At 36.8% G+C, this 20,216-nt stretch overlaps 1 protein-coding gene across 3 annotated transcripts in view; it reads left to right on the top strand.

The window, feature by feature from the left end:
* The first annotated feature begins 338 nt into the window (after positions 1-338).
* Positions 339-20,216, top strand: part of GABRG1 (gamma-aminobutyric acid type A receptor gamma1 subunit) — a 63,618-nt gene continuing 43,740 nt past the window's right edge. Inside the window, exons 1-2 of one of the 3 annotated variants that reach the window (XM_017744625.1) lie at positions 339-930; positions 15,287-15,435. In XM_017744625.1, the coding sequence (XP_017600114.1) occupies positions 15,324-15,435 (112 nt within the window). In that variant the 5' untranslated portion in view covers positions 339-930; positions 15,287-15,323. Of the gene's footprint in view, positions 931-10,931; positions 14,500-15,286; positions 15,436-20,216 lie in introns of those variants that run through there. The other 2 variants (XM_017744626.1, XM_017744624.1) reach the window with 2 other exon arrangements.

Raw genomic sequence — 20,216 nt, 5'->3', positions numbered from 1 at the left:
GATAATCCAACTCCATTAATAATGCAGAGCTAATGTGAACCATTCCACAGGTTACACTCATAAAAATCACAAAGCAGCACTGAAAGGGTATTTGTTGCTCAGTGTGTCTGTCTTTTTAGTGAAAGACCAAATTATCATTCTAGGGGATATAAAAATATGTAGTGTAAAGACTGGCAAAAAAAAAAGGGGTAAAATCTATTAAACATTTTTTTAAAGTCTGTCATACTCTAGACCCCTTCTTCACACTGAATGATGATTTATCAGTCTGTGTGAGGTATGTTGATCTCATCACATTTCTCGTCTTCAGAAGGCTGCTGTGTTATCCTAGTCAGAAACACCACTGATTATACTTTTCTTAACCTGTGTCTTTTAAAACTCTGATAAATTATGGAAGTATTTTTCAAAGGCATTGACGAAAATGATACCAGTGCAGCTGTGCATCTTCAGAATGTTTCTTAATGATCATAGTGTACCTCAGGTGTGAAAGAAATTATCAAGTGGTTTGAGAGAAAAGAATATGCATGCTAATGTACCAGTTCAAAGACTTAGTTACAAAGAAGGAGGACTAGCTAAAAAAATAATTTATTTTGCTTTGCTTGTCAAACTGTGGTTGGGATTATAAGACTAGGTGTAGCTTATTATGTATGCATATCATTAACGTTACCATTTGTAAATAAGTCGATAAGAAGTCTTCAGTGAGAAAAAGAGGTAACTTACATGCCTTGTTTTGTTCTGTGTTCCAGGACATCTCAGATAAAAGTGAATATTTGGTATAAATATCCATGTATCTGAATCAACTATTTTCAGCCTTGCCTCTTTTTCAGAGATTACATGGAAAAATGGCGTCTGAAAGATTTTTCCCTCCTCCTTTTTTTTTTTTTTTTTTTAAGTGACCTCAAATGGACCTGTTTCGCAGAACATGATTGTCTGGTATGTACTGCATTGCAATTCATGGGTGTTTGCAGAGAGCTCAGGACCTCTGGTGCTCTTCAACAGTCTGCCACAAAGTAGGATGGAAATACTATTTTTCTGCTTCTTTGGATGCCTCTCTATAGTTTCAGCCCAAGATTTTCCTTGAAGTTCGAACTAAAACAAAGGAGTAACGCTTTTCTCAAGAATAGACCAGGCTGCACCAATTCTGCCTATTTTTCTAAAACTTGCTGGAGCCAATCTGCCTTTTCAACAGATACTTTTAAAAGGATGCAAGTTGCATCACTTTTAGTGTGCATTTATACACAAAGTACTTTGTGCTGAGTATGAGTAAAGTTGCTTCAGCTGTAACAAATGGAGCTAAAGCCTAAGCAAGGGCACTCGAAGTTTAGCCCAACCAAGAGTTTATTCTTTTAAGGTACTGCCCCAAAAGCTGTTGCATGACATTACACCAAACTTCATACAACAAAATGTGGGAACTCTGTCCCGTAAAACAGTGTTTTACCTCCAGTTCTTCACCTTCAGCACTAACAGATCAGAATGGCCAATGCACTTGATATAATTTCATGGGTCAGTATTTTGAAGGACTACTTTTGTCAATAGCAGATATCTCTTCTGTAGGAGAAATTGGGCTGTGAGCCTTTCTACAAAGTGTGTGCAGGAAAAGAGTACTTACCGAGCTGTCACTGCAGACCTAAATGTTCAGCAAGCCCATTATTTATGTTGAATCCAAATAAACAGATAATTGATAGGCAGAGCATAAGAACTGACAATATAATTAATGTTATTTCCTTAGTTCCAGCCATACAGGTGTACCATAACTGTAACATTTCTTCTAATTTATACTTCTTTAAATGGTATGTGCTGGTCAGCATGCCTGAAACTGTACTGTAAGCTTAACTTAATTTTGGCCATATCTTCCCTGTAGTTTTGTAATCTGATGTTTTAAATGCAGTTATAAATGCTCTGTTGAAATGCAGCTGTCAGCAGGTGCAAATGTCAACTAATATTTTCTTTTCCATTTCAAAGTATCTGTTAGGAAAATACATAATATGGCCTATGTTTTCTTCTCGTATAAATTCCTGGATCAGAGTTAAGCCTGTCATAACAACATTGGTTTCTTAGTGCTTGATAATAGTGATTTACTGTTACATTTGAACATCTGTGATGTTTATTCATTATTATCCTCACTCTTATGTGCTTTGTTCATGATGTGGCAGCGAAGAACTTGTTATTCAGCAGTCCCAGTGGTTTAAAATACAGTTTATTTTCTTAAAAGTTTTTTAGTGTTTTCTTTTGTTAGTATAAAGTTTAAAGAGATATAAGTATTGAGAAATACTTATATTCTTTGCACATAATTTTCTTACAGTGGTTTCAAGGAAACCTTCAAACTATGCCAGTCTGTTAAAAAAAAAGGCTCTCAGCAAATTGAACCAAATTTTCATTTACTTTCAACTTTCTGTTTGTTAAATATGCCTGATGCTAAAAAAGCACCTTCACTACAAATTCAAGCCTTTTTGAGCTGGACAGAAAAGGTTACAGGTGGGCTCTTGTCGACCTTGTTCAACTTCTTTTTCTGAATACATAAGTCTGTCTACAGAGTAGATTACAAGGGGATTGGGGGAATAGGTGTTTTTTTCTTTGAAGTTCTAGAGGAATTGTATTAATCTGAGTCAAATAGAACAGCTAGTAGGTAGGACCACTTAAATGGACTAGGTATAGGCACTGTTTGAAAGTGAGTTGCTTTGGTTTGGGCTATCATATATATAAACTAAAAGAGTCATGTGTGTTGAATTCACAGAAAGCCAGAAGTGAGCAGCTCAAACCCCATTTTTGTAGTACCATTTATGATAGAAGAGTAACAGCACTTTTTGAATTACCTGCATAACTCTTTCTTGCACTGCATCCTAAACTGATCATGTGCTTGAGTGAAATAACAATATCATAACTTATTTGGTAAAGAGCAGCAGAGAAAAGTACTAATTATAAATGACTGTAACACACTGACAGGAACCTTTCGAAGGCTGGTGGATGACAATGACACTGACTTTTATTTCTTAACAATTTCTCTGAATGGTAATAATTTGTACAGAGTAATTCAGATGCAATTGAATTAATCTGAAGATGACACAGAAGTCCTGATTTTGCATTTTTACACATGCAAACATTTTTTAAGACTGAAAGTAGTGTGGTGAGTTCAGTGGCCTTACAGGCCTGTGTAAAAACTTGATTCTATATATAAACTTAAATGGTAAATTGTGGAGCAACACTGAAATAACAGAGGTAACTGGAGAGACTCGGAAAGTCATCAGGAGTTCATCAGAACAGAACTTACTTCAAAGAAGAGGGCAGTTTCAGTGATACGGATGTGATGGAAAGAAATTGTTCCTAAAATACGCTTTAATTTGGGATATTCCAATCAGTAGGAACCGTTGAGATAATCCAGACTTATATAAGAATATGTAAGAGGCTAAACAAAACTGGAGAATTTACCCTGGCTTCTCTATCAGGTTTGCTCCTTCAGTTTAACTAAGTCCCTGCATATAGACTTGATGAGGAGGAATGCGTTGAAGTATTATACAGTATTTTTAGTCTGAGGTTTCTCTGGCTTCCAGCCAGTGGGTCTCCCATTTTCTTCTGCTAGCAGAAAAAGCCTGGTTTTTTTCCCAGTGTAACCTGCTACAGCTGGCTCAGCCACTGGATCCCATGTTCATCTCTCTCTGGGGAAATCCAGGTTTTGATTGATACTTCTGGTTGTGCACGGTAGCCTCAAGGTATAGACAAATGGCTGGAGCTGATCTTCAAGAACAAAGTGTGGTCTACATGCATCTGCTCTTCAGCAAGGAAACCAGTCATCAAACTCTTCCTTGTTCTGACTGCCTCTGCCAAGTTTTAACCTGACAAGAACTCAGAGCATCTCAAGCGAATCCTGAAAATTCTTAAAAGAATCAGCATTTTGGTCAGAAAACATCCTGATGCCTTTCTCTTCCAGCCTAGTCTTTCATAATATGTTGTAGAAACCTCCTGACCTCTGAGTGACAGGAAGCTCCAGTGTGGTTAAATTCCAAGCAATTGTTACAGAATGAATTATCTAGTCCAAAATGAAAGTTCTATACAAATGTGTCACAATTGGAGACACTCTAGAGTGGAAATTTCCACTGAATTGGATTTACCCATGCTACAGTCATACGAACTATTCTTCGAAGCATATCCCTGGTATATGCAGTTTAAGAGACAACTTGATAGCCGCTTACATTTTCCTCTCAGATAAGAAAACTGAGAAACTTACGTTTCTTCAGGAAATATTTAATTATTTGCTTAACCACTTTTAAACCCTTTCCATTTTTTTCTCTGAAGAAGAGATACACACGGAATATTGCTTCACTAGTACTTCATACTGCTCAGAGACTCTCTCACAGGATTAGCTTCAATACTGTTCAGGTATAACTCATGGGTTTTTTTTTCTTTCTGCATTGGTCCTCAAATCCTTTTCTGTGTCACTGCATTCATCTCTGGCGAGGTATGAATGGCTAATTCTGTGTTTCTAAATTTATATGCAGCAATTTTTCTTTGTTTTCAGGAAGGCAGACAGACATACTGGATAGGAAAAATCTGAGGTAGAATAAGATACATCCCCTTTGGATTAAATTATTTGATGTCTCAAATAGATTGTTAGTCCTTTCCTTTAATACAGTTTTCTTCTTGTTTAAGGCAGTGTAGCATGAGGGATTAAGTATTATTATTATTAGTAATGTAGTATTATTGCCCAATTTTTCTTTCTGAATAAAGTTTAACTGGATAGAATTTATATTAGTAAAAAATTATAGCATCAAGTGTTCATTTAGGTGGTTAACTGTCAATGTAAGTCATAACAATTTCTTTATTTAATTGTCCAGTGTTAAATTTGCATGACAGAATAAATTATGTAGATGTTTTTAGAAATAAAGTGTCCTTAGTGTTTTCTCTGGAGGAGAACCGTTTTTAATCTCATCACCATACAGCCACTGGATATGTATTGGGTTGTGTCAAACCTACTGCAGGTGAGCTGTGGACATCTACCTTAGGTTCTTGCACTGCCAGGGAGGGCCATGCAGCTGATGGCCTATGGGTTGTGTCCAGCAGGGGTCAACTCTGACTGCCATAAAGTTTAGTCATCATCTAACAAGAGGTGTTACTCTCCCGCTTTAAAGATATGTGTTACATATAATACACAACAAATTACATCAGGAAAAACATAATTTTGCTCATAGAGAGAGACATCAAGCTTTTGATTACATGGTTTAGATATTTCCATTAGTTCTTACACAGTATATTCACTTTTTTATGCAATCATTCGCTAACTTAATTGACCTTTGGATTAGTCCATAATTGCCTAATTACACTAAAATTTCAGTAGAACCTGTTGTCACTGTATTTCTTTTGGGGACATGTTGTCATTGCTGAGTTATTGCAGTTGTATGGCTTTTTCTGTGATTTCAGGCCAGATTTACCTATATGCCACAATCAGAGTGTGCAATTCACTGCAAGTCTCTGGTTCTGTTGCTGCTTCCATACATATTTCTTTGGCTCCTGTAGGAGGATGATGGTACCTACTCACATGTGTAGCAGAATTTGGAACTATTTCAAACAAGCTTGTTTTTGTGAAGGGTTGTAGTAGATTTCTTGTCACCTGAAGATTTTGCAGGAAATACGTGATGAATTGTGTTAGAACAAATGTTCATATGGATATGTTGAAATACCATTGGCTTAAATGACTGAAAATGCCTTATAAAGGAGTGCTCATTTGATATATCCGTTGAGATGCTGGTGATATTTTAAGGTAGAAAGTTGACTTTGCAATTTGGTGAATTTTATAGTTAGTGTGGGATGGCATTCAATTAAGTTTACTGCTTTTTACTGAGGTTATGGTTCTCAGCATTCATTTATCATAGATTTGTTTTAAGTCTAGTTTCACTATGGAAGGTGTATCTTGGATCAAGGCACTTAGTCCATCAACAGTATATCTGTTCATTTTGAACTTGATGTCAATTAACCTTTCATCAGTCAAGTGTAGACAGTGGTGTACTGATGTGCACATGGATTTATGTGTGGCTGTCTTTGTGTGATGATCGGTCTGAAACTTCCAGGAGATCTGGTACTGCCATGGTTAGTACATGTTTCATGTATCCGGAGAGGTTATCAGCACTGTGTCCTTCCTTAGCAGTTTATTTAATACCATTTGTCCCTCTTCAGTTATATTTACTGAGGTTCTGTAATTTGCTTTGGTTATCCCCTTACCTTCTGTTCAAGTCTTCATTTGTTTCCTGCTGTTTGGTCTGGATGAACAGTGGACTATGGCTTTTTACATTTTAATTATTTGATCACATGGTATGGCCAAAACCCACAAAGAAGTTACAACTTACCAACAAGAGAAAATAAGATTGCACCTCAAGTCCTGTGTTCAGTTCTGGGCCCCTCATTACGAGAAAAACATTAAGGTGCTGGAGTGTGTTCAAAGAAGGACAAACAAAGCTGGTGAAGGGTCTAGAGGTTAAGTCCTATGAGGAGCAGCTGAGTGAGCTCGGGATGTTTAGCCTAGAGAAAAGGTGGCTCAGGGGTGACCTTATCACTCTCTACAACTGCCTGAAAGGGGATTGTAAAGGTGGGGGTTGACCTGTTCTCTCAGGAAGCTAGACAGGACAAGAGGACTTGTGGCCTCAGACTGTGGCAGGGGAGGTTCAGGTTAGACATCAGGATGAATTTGTTCCCAGAAAGGGTTGTGAAGCATTGGAAGGGGCTGCGCAGGGAGGTGGTGGAGTCACCATCCCTGGAAGTGTTCAAAAAACAGCTCTGTGACACTTGGTGACGTGGTCTGGTTGACAAGGTGGTGATCAAAGGTTGGACTCGATGATCTCAGACGTCTTTTCCAAAGTAAATGAGTCTGTGATTCTACAAAAAGAGATTATACAACGTGTTCTGCAAGTTTGTAATGAGGAAGTGAAATAATTGCTGCAAGGAAAGAGAAGTGAGAAGTGTATCCTATTTCCTCCTTTGTCTGGGGTGCAACAAGAACTGCTCAAAGAATCAGGAATAATGATATTAGCATAATTTTTCTTGAAGACAGTTTTTTTTCCATCTTGAAATATTGTTTTTTACCAAGATTCATATGTCTGCTGTTCAGACAGAGCAGGAGAGGTTGCAGTAATGGGTTGACAGGATCATTATAGAATTCATCAAGGATGAGTGCTGAAGTCCTGCACCTGAGTGGCAAGTCCCCCTCAGCAGGACTGGAGCTAGTGGCTGGGGAGCAGCTCTTCCAAAAGGACCTGGAGAGCATGGCACCTTGGCAGCAGTGAGGGCCAGCAGCGTCCTGGGCTGTGGGATCAGGTACAGATTCAGGAAGTTGAGGAAAGCGATTGTCTCCCTCTGCTCAACACTTGTGAAACCGCATGTAGATACTGCATCCAGTTTGGGGTTTAAACTGGAGGGAACTCAGTAGATGGCTACCAAGCTGGTCAAGGAGGACCACCTGCCCTAGGAGGCAAGGGCTGATCTGACTGGAGGAAAAATGACTTTTGGGGGATCCAGCATCAGTCCCAGCACTTACAGGGAGGTGATCAAGAAAACAGAGGTAGGCACGTCCTAGTGGTGGATGGTAAGAGAATGAGAAACAATGGTGATGAATTTCCACAGGGAAATCTCAACTAGATATAAAGAAAAAAATCACTAGGAAGATAATTAAACAGTGTAACAAGATGTCCAGTGAGGTTTTGGGATGTCTGTCCATGAAATTTTTAATCCAGCTGGATTAGGCAAGCACCCTGGTCTGAACTTGGTATCGGCCCTTCTTTGACTAGAAGTAAACTTCCCAAGATCCCTTCTAAGTTTTGTGTGGAAACTGATAATTTCTCTGGAAAATTGCAGAAATCAACTTGTATTTTTTGTTTTGTTTCGTTACCTGTGCAAAGTCCTTGCTCTCTATTGTAGTACAAAAAAGGGGATTGTAGAAACAGGTAGTTGTCTCCATCAGGTCTACAAAACAGGGAAGAATATTTTTGTCATGACATATGGAGGTAAAGAGATGGTCAAAGTAAGACTGCTATACTAATCAAGCTGAATATGTTTGAGAATCCAGCAGCTCTGAAGTGGTGCAGAGAATTACCTGTACTTGGTTAGACACATATGAGAAAAATTGTCAATTGATTTCTGGACTGCAGCTTGATAGGAGTAGAGGCAGCAGTTATACTGGTCTGACCATATCAGTGTTTGGATGAGCTTTCAAGGAGAGAAGATAAACTTTGTATTATGTGAGAAGACTGATGGATAAAGAGTATCTGCAATGCTTTGAGTCTTTATGATATTTTTGTGAGATCTGTAGAATCCGTTTGAATTAATAACATTTGACCAGTGTAATTTCAAACAGTATGCAGCATTATGTGAAAATTGACTTGGAGAAGAGCAGTTTGTGTGGATCTCAGAACAAAATTGTTCTTCTGGAAGATAGCTTTAATAATATCTGTTGTTTTTAATGTTAAAAATCCACATTTATATAACTATTCTATTATATATAGCCAGACAAATATGAAAAAGACAAAGAGCACAAGGCAATATGTGTATGCAGAAGAATCAACCTAACAAGTATGTGGTAGGTGTACTGGAAAAAAGATACAGGGAATAAGTAAAACACTTCAGTGGGAGAGAGAAATACATTTTGACACACAAAAGAATATACCCAAGTCTGGCAAGGCAGAGGGGGTGGGAAATTGATGAAAACATCAGACATGGAATGGAAAGGGGGGGGAAAGAGATTCTTGTCAGGAGAATGTCTAAACCAGTTTAGGAAAGATAAAGAAGAAGGAATACAACAGCAGTGACTCTATATCCCACAGGATTAAGAGGAGTAAGTAATGCTTTTTGGAGACATATTTTCAGTAGCTGTATTTTTTTGCCTGCAGTTACATTTATTTTTCAAGAAATTATCTGCGACACATAAAACATATCAGTGAAGATGGTGATGAGGAAATGGGAAAGAGAGTTCACTTCCACAGAAATGTAATAGAACTGATGAGTATGAAGTCAACCATCAAATCTGAAAGACAAATCTTGAGAGATGTTTGAACCATTCACTACTGAAAGCTAGCAGTGATAGTGAGCTTTCAGGAAAGTCTTATGTAGAAAAATGGAATTGACTTCTATTTCAGCAATCATGACTATGTGGTCCTGCTTATTTTTGCTACTAGAAAGTAGTATTTGCATACATGCAGGAGTCCCAATAATTTCTCAGCTTCTAAGGATATTGCAAGTCTGTCTGAGGTCCATGTTTTATCTTAAGAAGATTCAAGAAAATATGCAAATATGTAATTTAAATTGCTGACATGGGAGTGATTACTCATTCCTTCCATGTTGAAGTTGCATTTTTATCCCTATTTAAGGAATTTTGCTCTGTTTCAGGCATTTCTTAAATTTACCGTCCTGCTAGAGTTGAGATTTTTGTCAATACCTGGTCCTATGCCTTGGTCATTCACATGACACGTCTAAGTACTTACATTTTTATCTTCTGAACTAGAATTATCACCAACCTCTGTACAAATGTCTGACTCTGGACACTGGGGTGTCGGCGACCGTGTTTAGGTTTTCGGTAGTGCTTTAGGTCTTTTTTCATGTGTGGAATTTGGCTAGGTCAGATGAGCTCTGACGTCTCATAGATGGGGCCGTGAAATATACTTCTTTACCACACACGAGCATATAATGCTTGGTGTTCTAGAGCAAGCTAGTGTCTGGTTAGATGATCTGTTGGAAAACTTCCCTGGGAACCTTATCTGTTTTGACTGATTTTTTATGAAGGCAAGTCTGGTTAAATGCACTATCTTGACAAACCTGTGAAGCTGTATTGCTGCTAACAAAGTAATCTGTCATGTTTACACTTCAAGGAACATTACCACTTTTTCTGAAAGTTGAGAGAAATAGTTTGGTTTGGTATTTTTTTTCCTTTTTTTTTAAGTAATGGAAAATAAAGATAAATTGTATTATTTTTAGACAAAGGACGCTGGAGCAAAGCCAGTGAATAACAACTGTCTTGCTGCATGTTTCATCATTTAGGTAAGCGTCACTGTGTCACTGCCCTACCCCTGTATTGGTAAAACTCCTGAAGAAACTGAAGATTCTCAGCTAAATGAAGTAACACAACTAGTCTTACTGTTTTCATTCACATATGTAAGGCAACAAGGAAAAAAGTGTATTCGTTTTAGCTCTTTCAGCATAGAAATGATCTGAAACACTGACTTTCCTCCTTATTTGTTTATTAAACAATCATCAGAGTATTCCTTGTACGGAAGGATCACTATCTCCAAATAGACAGTGCAGATTGTCTAAACCTTACAGATACCAAGGGCTTGATTGAGTTGCTTCTGCACAGACTTGAAGCATCAGCAGAGATAACTCAGGTTCCCTGCCAAGTCTCTACTTTTCCAGAGGTTTACGGGTTCCCCATAAATCAACCCAGCTTGGAAGACTGGATATCCTTTTGTGTGTTGGATGGGAATAGGAACCTAGGAATGGACAGCTAAATTGATACTTAGCCTTGTTTAAATACTCCCACTTATGCTATACATGTACTTCTATGTGTAGTACTTTGACATGCATGATGTAAATAGCAGTCAGAACACTTTCACTATATTAATTTTTTTTCCAGTCCATTACATAACTTGACAGATGCTAATTGCCACTCAAATCTCACCTGACCAATTTTTCTCATATTTAAAGGAGAACAAAACCCTATGATATTAATGTCTGAAGATGAGCATGTTGCCTGATGTTGAAAAGACTTATTTAGTCCTTAGTCACTTGTGCCCCGGAATTTATTAGTCATGGTAATGTCTCCAATTAGTTGAAGGACAGAGAGCATAATGGGGGCACTTTTTGCCTAATTGCTGTTAGCTGTGTACATGCAGCTTACTGTTGAGTTTATGAGGCTAGCTGAAGTGTTACAACAGCAAGCGTCTTAAGAAGTGAGGTCTCTTTCTTATTTATAAAATCATTAAAATCAGAATTAGCACCTGCAGTAATAGATATAAAGTAGCACTGTGCCATGGAACAGAAATCTTCTAATGCTTGATGATGTATTTTTGTTCTAAATCATAGTCTCTCCAGACATGGTGAAAAATGTGAACCTTGCTGGAACAAATATATTTTACAGTAAATGGAGAGAGGATCAAGTGTTATGTTCTGTGTATAGTAAAATAACCTTTAGATGAACTTGGAAGGGAAAGGAATTCCTCTTTAATTAAGTTTGCCTTTCTTCCTGGGGTTGTGAAAGAGATGGGAAAGTGCTACCATTAAAGTGGAAGTGGAGTTAATTGACATTAATCTTCATAGGTTTCTTAGATTTATTTTAATGGCAAAGAAGTAAAAAGGTCCTCAGTCCAAGTTAACTGTTGTTAAATAATTGAATGGCATACCTGAATTTAACATTCTGTTTTCTCGTTTGGAATGAAGTTTTCTGCCTTCTGTCTTTCCCTCTATCCCATTCCAAACCCTGGAGAAAATGCTGGAGATACACAGGAAGTTGGTAAAAGATAAACAGTTTTGACCCATCTTGTTTTCTAAAGTGAGTGTTTCTTCATAGAACGTGGTCTAGCAAGCTCGGTTAAATCCTGGTAACACCATCTCAACTGATCCTGATGGCTGTGTACATCTGAAGGAATTTCTATCTTTAAAACAGACTAATTAAAATCTGTTTAGCATGAAAAATACTGGTAGTTCATATTCCTAGAAGTGAATATGTACACTGTGCCTGTCCTGTTGCCTTCACATGACTAGCTGCTCTTTTGAGGGAGCTTTTTGCAGCTCCTCCAAAAACAGCTGGATTGAAAATTCAAGTTGGCAGGTGGTGTGCTCTGCTTCACTGGAGGGCATTCAAAAGATTTCCTATATATTCTGGTCACTTCCTTCTTCCATCCAGCATAATTCCTTCTTACCACAGTCTGGTTGCTGTACATCAGTGGCTGTAGTTTAGGAATCAGAACTGTACAACTGGGTGCCGTCAGCATTTCAGAAACCCGTTATTACACACGGTGATGTTGGGCACATTTTAAAGAAGAATTAAAAAGATGGTATTCTGGTAGTGAGATGGGTTAATCTCAGTCAGTCACCTCTGAAAAGGCTGGCAAGATAGGAATAGCGAGAGTAAGAATAGCTGTTTTCACCATGTAGAACAGCAATAATTCAGGTCTTCCACATTTGGTTATATTATTATCTGATTCATGTTGGTTTCTCTGCTGGTTTAGCAAATGGGTTAGTGAGTCACAAGCTCTTGTAAGCCTTGTGTACTAGTAGAGAAGTCAATTGTATTTCTTTTCTAGTGGTTGGCACTTTTTTCAGTGTACAATATTTCCTAGATAAAATCAAAGAGTTCCATGTAAACCATCAGAAATGTGCATTTTAAACCAAGACTTGTCAGACACTAAGTAAAGAAATGTTGCCTCTAATGAAAGTATCTTCCTAAATGGATTTATTTACTAGTGTCTGGAAAATCACTCAGATGTTGGGATGGAATTTTTCCCTCTCCCCCTGGAATTGCATTAATAGCTTTCTGTAAGCTGTCATTGTATACCTATTTGTAGTTCAGAGTTTTAAAATTGGAGGAGGACCAGAGGTGCTCCAGTTAAATAAGACCGGAAGTAAAAAAAAATGAAAATTGAAAATTTGAAATGTGTTTGTATTTGCATTTTTTTCTTGTTAATTTCGAGTTTTTTAAATATAGTAAATCACAGAAAAGAGGCAAGTGGAGTTCAAAGAAGTTGTGCAGCTTCCATTTTTGGATGTCTGCAAAACCCAACTTGACCAAGCCATGAGTAACCTGCTGTGACCTCAGAGCAAGCCCTGATTTGAGCAGGAGGCTGGACTAGAGAGACCTCTCATGATCTCTTTCCCACGTGATTTGTCCTGTGAATCTATAAATAAAATTAAGGACTCTTTGAAATGTCAAGATATTCAAGTGACTGTGAGTTGAGGTGTTGTGGCTGTAACTCCTATTGGGTTTAGGTGATGATGGCATGACCTCTTGTACTTTCCATTTTGGCTAAATCTTTGCTCTTCTTAAAAGAGTTGTGGAAAAAACATTAAAGCAGAACATAATAGTGTCACAATCACTTCAAATTCTCTGCAAATAACTGGGCTGATCCAGAGAGTCAGGTGCCCTGTATCTGCAAGGAGGTCTCTTAATTTCACTGTACTGTCTGCTGTTTATGGGATGGAAGACACAAAGAAGAAGGTCAGTTTTGTGGTGGTTATGTCTCTTTCCTTAGAGACCTATTTATAAATTAACTTTTAACTCCTCATCATCTTAATGCCTCTGGGAAAAGGCTGGGATCGCCTCTGTGCTCTGAGCAACTGTAAGCTAATTTATAAAGTAATTAAATGCCAAAAAGTGCAAGCAGACCATAAATAGATATATGAGAAAAATCGCTGTGTGGCAACAAAACATGAAAGAGATGGCAATAGGTAGCTTTAAGGGAAAAAGAGTGTACATTTACAAAACTTAGCTTCCTAGTTTTAGTGCTCCCATTAGTGGGATCCTGCTAATGGGAAATGTTAAATATTTAATATCTGACATTTCTCTAATGTCTATGTAGTGCAGTAAAGATTAAGGATTTTATGATGCATTTCAATTTAAAAGAATGAAAGAGCTTTTCAGGCTGTTATGGGGAAGCTGTCAGTGAGCCTTGTATTTAGACTGCATATTACTTTCAGCTATAATAGACTCTTTCAACTTGTTTGCAGCAAGCTAGGTATGAAAGCCCTGATATCCTAACAGTGCTTTTGTTCAGCCTCTGGGAACCTATTGAGCTGTGGCAAGGTTTCTGTTGCGCTTCCCAAATTAAGCAGGCATGCCAAAACCACAGAGGAGTTTCCACAGCCATGACAGTTTTGATTTTCAGTGAGGCTTGCTAGTGTTATCCAAGAGGTGATGCAAGGCCTTGCTATTACAGACTGGTTTGAGGCTTTCCCACAAAGGACTGCAGTAAGAGCCAGGCACGCTTTCTCTTACTCTGTCCTTTCCTGACTTTTTCTGTCCTTTCTTCATAAGGAACATACTGGTAGTCTTCTTTCCTGTCGTAAACTTGCCAGAAAATTCCACCCTTAGTTTTGAGGGCAGCATATGTCTGTGTAACCTAGAAGCCCTTAAATCCTTTTTTTAATAATAAAGCAGTAACATTTTTAGTTTTGGTATACAATGCGAATTGGCACAAGGATGGTAATTTAATTCCTTTCTTTTACTGGAATATTGTACTTGTGTTAGCATTGGATCTGATTTATAGGGGCTGCATATTTTCTGCAATTGCTAGCCAGTGCCCATTTGTGGATATAGGTTGTGTGACTTAGTTACTGCTATCAGTCTGATGCACTTTGCTTGACCTCAAGCCCATAGAACTTCCTTGAAATAAACGGAATGAGTAATACAGATTGCAGTTTTTAGCACTGGAGGAATACTGAAGTCCATACTCATTTGATTGAAATGGAAAGAACACTACTTCCAGGCATTCTTTGACCTTTTGGTGATATCTGAGTGAATTTGCAGATGCAACCAAGGTATTGCAATTTTTTTTAATGATCTAGTGATTCACTATCTATTGCTGCTTATCTAATTAAAAGATAGGTAATAAATGAATGTGTAATTAATTTTGTTGTGCATTTTTTTCTTGAAAAAATATTAGATAGTTAACAAATGGTCTTAAAATGGTGTACCATTCCTTTCAGTTAACTATACCATGTATACATACAGATACATAATTGACGTATATCTGCAGCTTACTGCTTCTGCTAATGTTTAGTTGTAGCACATGGATGTAATGTTTGTTTGCTGGCTTAAAATGTGAATGGAGTTTAGTAAGTGTACAAGTCTTATTTTTTTATATCATAGTTAGAACAGAGGCTACTAGGAGGGGGGTTCTGTTGATACTCTTTCAAGTGGCATACAATAGGTATGCTATTGTGAAGATTAAGCATCGCTGTTACACTTCTGTTTTACAACAGGAAAAGGCTGACAGTAAGATGATGCCTGCTGCTGCTTTTATGGGTTTGACTCATGGCTTGAGTTTTTCTGTATGGGTGATGTGTAAATGCCTCTATTAACACATTTATTAGCTTACACTCTCCACCACCATAAAATAAAATGTTGGTATATATATATATGTTGTAAATAAGGGCCTGCTTCTTTCTTTTGGCACCAGAAAAGTGCATTTGGGTGTTCACAAAGTACTCTAAACAGTTTTCAATTTTTTATCTCTTTCTTCTCCAACTTATATGTATTCAGTTTCATTGTGTCTTGTGTTTTTCTAATCTTGGTGGTTTGTTTTTTCTTAATCACATCACATAGAGCTGATAAAGCAGATGATGAGGATGATGAAGATCTAATGGTGAATAAGACATGGGTCCTTGCACCAAAGATACATGGTGGCGATGTAACTCACATACTGGATTCCTTGCTTCAAGGATATGACAATAAGCTTCGGCCAGATATTGGGGGTAAGCTCATAAAAGGATTCAGTGTAATAGCAAAAGTGAACTAGAGATGGTGTGCATTTTGTGAAAGATGACAAAACTCTGCTTATTGCAATTTTAAAAACTCAATATAGCAAGCTAAATGTAAGAGCAATAAAATGCAGTGGTTTTCTGGAACTAGTAAAAATAATGTTCTATGCAAGATTAGACTTCATGTTCTACTTATAATCTTTTTTTTTGTTATGGAAAGTATTGGTTTTGGGGGACAGTGAGCAATCTATAATAAGTCGCTAAAAGGCAATTATGTTTTTTTTTAACAAAGATCTTCTGACAGAAAGAATTGTAGATGTAAACTAGCCATGGTCATTTCAAAAATTGATCTTGAGTCTGTAGGACTTCATTAAAGAATTATTCCTAGAGGTTTTATTCTTACTGTGGGAAATGCATTGTGTCTGTTTTGAGAAAATAGAACTCAACTCAGTTATCTTCTTTCCTTAGCTAAGATTTTGAAAAAAAAATTTAGGAGTCTAAAAATATAACTTAGGACCCATCTTTTCTGGTGAAATATAGGAAGAAAAACTGCATTGCTATAGATCAAACTTTGCAGCTAGTAGAAAGGCAATTTTGTCTTTCAATAGTCAAAGCATCAATTTGCATATAACTATTGAATGTAAATATTTGGAAGAATCTTGTTTTGAAAACATGAATACATGAAACCTTGCCAGCTCCTGTCTGCCACTTGCATGCAGAGTCAAATAAGGAAAACAATATATTTTCTCTGAGTTTATTTCCTGAAATGTGAAGGAAGAGGTGGAGGACATAAGTATTTGTTACGTACCTGGTATTCCCTATCAAAGGAATGCCATGTGAATCTGAAAGTTACTTATATGATAAATAATACAACAATCTAGGCCTGTTTCATTTACACAGGGGAAGAGAAAGATGTGATCTCAAACTGTGCATTTTCCTTTGAAAGCTTCTGACAAATTGTTTTCTTTCCCAAACTTCGTAGTTCTGTTTTATTTTTGACTGTTATCCTGAAGATATTGAAAGGCAATAATTCTCTCCCTGTCATAATATGGTCACATGTGAATCTCATAAAGTTTGGTTTAAGTCTTTTTCTTCATGTTCATTTAATTGAATTTCTAAAAACATTTAGACAACATGAAAAGTCCTCCAGCATGATTTTCCTTAAATTCTCAATGTGTGACAATTGTATAGGATTACTGTTGTGTTTTTTTCCCGTTTCATGCAACAGACAGAAAAGTGATTATGAGGAAATAAATGGTCTCTTCTAGGATTCCTTCTAATGAGTAGCTGGTAGGTGGGGATGAAAGAAAAGAGAATTCTTTTTCTCTTCTCTCCTCATAAAACTTACAAGTAAATGGAGAAAACACAGAGGAGGAATTCATTCTGTCATGTTAAATGCATTTAGATGGGCATGAAAGAATTTTGATGTAATTCTTACCTTTACTTTTCTGGTTACATAGAGAGTCTTGATAGGAAAAACACTCTGTCTTTTTGTGAGTAACTCAATGTACAGCTTTTTGGATTCAAAATATCAGTTCGCAAAAGAAGACACTTAGTTCTAGTCTCTCTCACATAGTTCTAGTCTCTCTCTCTCTTCTCAAAAGTTCTGTACCAATTCTGGGGCCTGCCTCCATCCACTATACTAGAACATAAAGTTCATGAGTTATCAGCCAGAGTAATGAATAAAGGAAATAAATGAATTTGGGAGTATTCACTTGGTTTTGAGGAGAGCAAATGTTAAGTATGATTTCGCCACAAGGAAGAAATTTTGGACAACATAAGCTGAAATTTCTGACTTCAGGTGAAGGCACTGGATTCTGTCCAGTTGTTTGGGAACTGCAGCAGATATCTGACAGAAAAACAAAATCAGACTATAGTTTATTCATCTTAATCTGCTTCAAATATGCAGAAAAAAATCTGGTGTCAGATCCCTTTCTTCAGAGTCAGGTCTTGTACAACAAGGTTATTGAACTGGAATTCTCTTTACCTTTCAAACCATTAGTATCCCACAGAACATTCTTATGATTGAATTACAAAGCTCATTTAAAATAGCAAATTTTTTTTTTTTTAACTTGGACTTTTTCGGTTTGAATCCCAGAGCAGAATTTTGTGTTTTCTTCCTGGTGTTGACACAGAATTTCACCATCTCAGAGTGAGATAAGGGTTTCATTGTTAAACGTGAAGTCAGTTGAGAGAGATAGTAAAGGAGAGCCAAATGAAAATTGAAGTTTTGGAGGCAATACTGAAATTTAATAGGGGAAAACCAGTCTGTTATTTTCTGTTTGTCTCATTCAAATATCCATGAGTTGTATTAATTTCTTAGCTGCTACCCTTTGCCAAGTTTATTAACCTTGCTAGTCTTTAATTCAATTTATGTAGTAGGCTTGTGGTGTTTGGAGCATAAGGGTTCTAACATTCTTCTCTCAGTATGAAATAATAGTAGTTATCAGACGAAGTCTCCTGTCTGCGGTCTAAATACCTTTAATTACAGATACGACCTTGGAGTGTTGATATACTAATAAAGCAGTATTATTCTCACTGTAACATTACCTTTTGGATGCATGATTTTATAACCACACTGTTTTAGGTTCAGTCCTGCATCAACGTAGCTATTATTTTTGAACTTTCATTTTTAAAGGAAAGAATTCTGGCTGCTCATTGTTCCACCTCTCTCATCTTAGGGACAGTGATATATTAATATTATCCTATCAATGTACAGATCATTTTTTTCCAGCAGTGATATGTGTATGGGTGAAACAAAACTGATCTATCTGAAAATACAATTAAAAATAGGAAGAAATCATCACATATCTACAACTTTAGTGGGTGTGTTCAAGCAGTGGTTTAAGACAAGTCATCATTGATGGAAATTTTAAGAATGGTCGTAATTTAGGGATGATTCCTCATGGACATAGAAAAATTGGATACCTAGAGAAATTCGGATAGTTGTTCTTGTCCTATAAGCAGGGCATGGGTAAATAATTACATCTCTCAAGTGCACTAATGTGAATGTTCTAAGAGATATAAAGGATACATGGAAAATACTGGACTTTCAAATAGAAGTGCTAATTCTCAGACAATAATAGGTGTTAGGGAGGTATTCTGTTGAACAGGTGCTCTTAGTGTAACATTGATGAAAGTATGATATAGGCAGAAAAGTAACAAGCTCAAACTAATGTTTAAAGATTTTCATATTTTTATATATTTTTAATGTATTTGTAACTTTGTAGACTGTTAATACATAGTTATAATTTCAAGTACTTTTCCTGACCTCTCCCATAGTTTAACAAACTCTTACTAGTACATTCTTGAAATTCTGTTCAGTCTTGCCTTTAGTCTAGCAAGGACACTTTGTTTTGCACCTTACATTGTAGACAAAATAAAGTATAGGGCCAAAAGGTTGGGGGGGGTCCAGTGGGCCAGAACCTGGGGGAAGTTACCTAGCCAACTGCTCTTCTAACTGGACAATATTTGTTCAATATACTAGTTAATAACCTTATAAAAATTGTAGAAATACTGTATCACATGTGCGTATCGCCACATTGTGCACCTCGAAAGCTTTTGATTAAAGGCTTGCTTTTACATTATCATTTTAACACTGGAAAGGTTTTGAGTTTTATTCAAGGCAACAAAACAAGCAGGAAAATATCAAGTAAAGGTAGCGAGAGATGTATTCTGAGTTTAAGAATATTTTCCAAGAATTAAAGAAAATCAAAATACAAGAGCAAGATGTAGAAACACATATTCAGGGAAGGATAAAGGTATTGGATGTGTGCATTCCATAGAGAATGATGGAAATAATAAAAGTGGTGGGTAGGATTATTTGCTGAAGATGGATTTCTTTTAAATAAAAGGGCAAAAATTGTGGAGAACAGGGCTCTGCTTTCATCAAAATCACTTTGAAAAAATTTTTCAGAGGTTACCTGGCAGCCTGCTGCAGACACTTGAAGTTGAATTTTCAATATAAGTAGCCATGTAAGTAATAATCTTAGATAGCTGGTTGTGAGAATTGTATTATTCCATTAAAAGCTATTACAAATTGAAGGTCTCTGTTATTTCTGAATGTGGTAGTCACCTAATTTCTTTGTTGAATAACTGCTTTGTCACCAAAAGGGGATGCTTCTTTAGGCAAGTAATGAGGAGTTATAGAAAATATGCTCAAAGAAAATTAGCCTGGATGAAATTACAAAAGTGGTCTTAGTTAAAGAGCATAATAAGTAATAATTAAAAACAGAGGTGATGTGCCTTAGACCTTCATTAGAAAATGAGGGAATTGTGGTAAACTGTGGGGACTGGTTAGTGAATTTAGATGTACTACCATGCTCTTGGTTAATGTATTGAAGTAAGGGATTGGAGTAATGAAAATGGAGCAGTATTAGGCAATAAAAAGTGCAATGTTCTGCAATTTTACGATAATGATAATTATTTCTGTCAGGAGATAGGTGTTTATAGAATGAGAATAGCTGATCAGAAGAGCTCTTAGGTGTACCAAGAAGAGATACTTCAAATACCAAAAGCTGAAAATTGTACCTGCAAAAATATAGGCTAAAAACCAGGCCCTTTGGATGGCAGGGGCAATTACTAAAATAATTTGTCAATGGTTGAGGTAGATTTTTATCACTACGATATGTCTATCAGGAATAAACATTTTTCAAAATTTTTAAAACTAGAAGAAGTTTAGTGTAGTGGAAAGAAGGTGTCAAAGCAGGAAATTAGAAAGTGAGAATATCTCTCTAGATTGGGCTTACCAAACAGGTTCCCTGTGTGCTTCAGCT

The sequence above is a fragment of the Corvus brachyrhynchos genome, unplaced genomic scaffold (assembly GCF_000691975.1).
Source record: "Corvus brachyrhynchos isolate BGI_N302 unplaced genomic scaffold, ASM69197v1 scaffold17, whole genome shotgun sequence".
Lineage (NCBI taxonomy): Eukaryota > Metazoa > Chordata > Aves > Passeriformes > Corvidae > Corvus > Corvus brachyrhynchos.
Note: the sequence above shows the minus strand (reverse complement) of the source record. Positions and strands in the feature narration are given on the sequence as shown.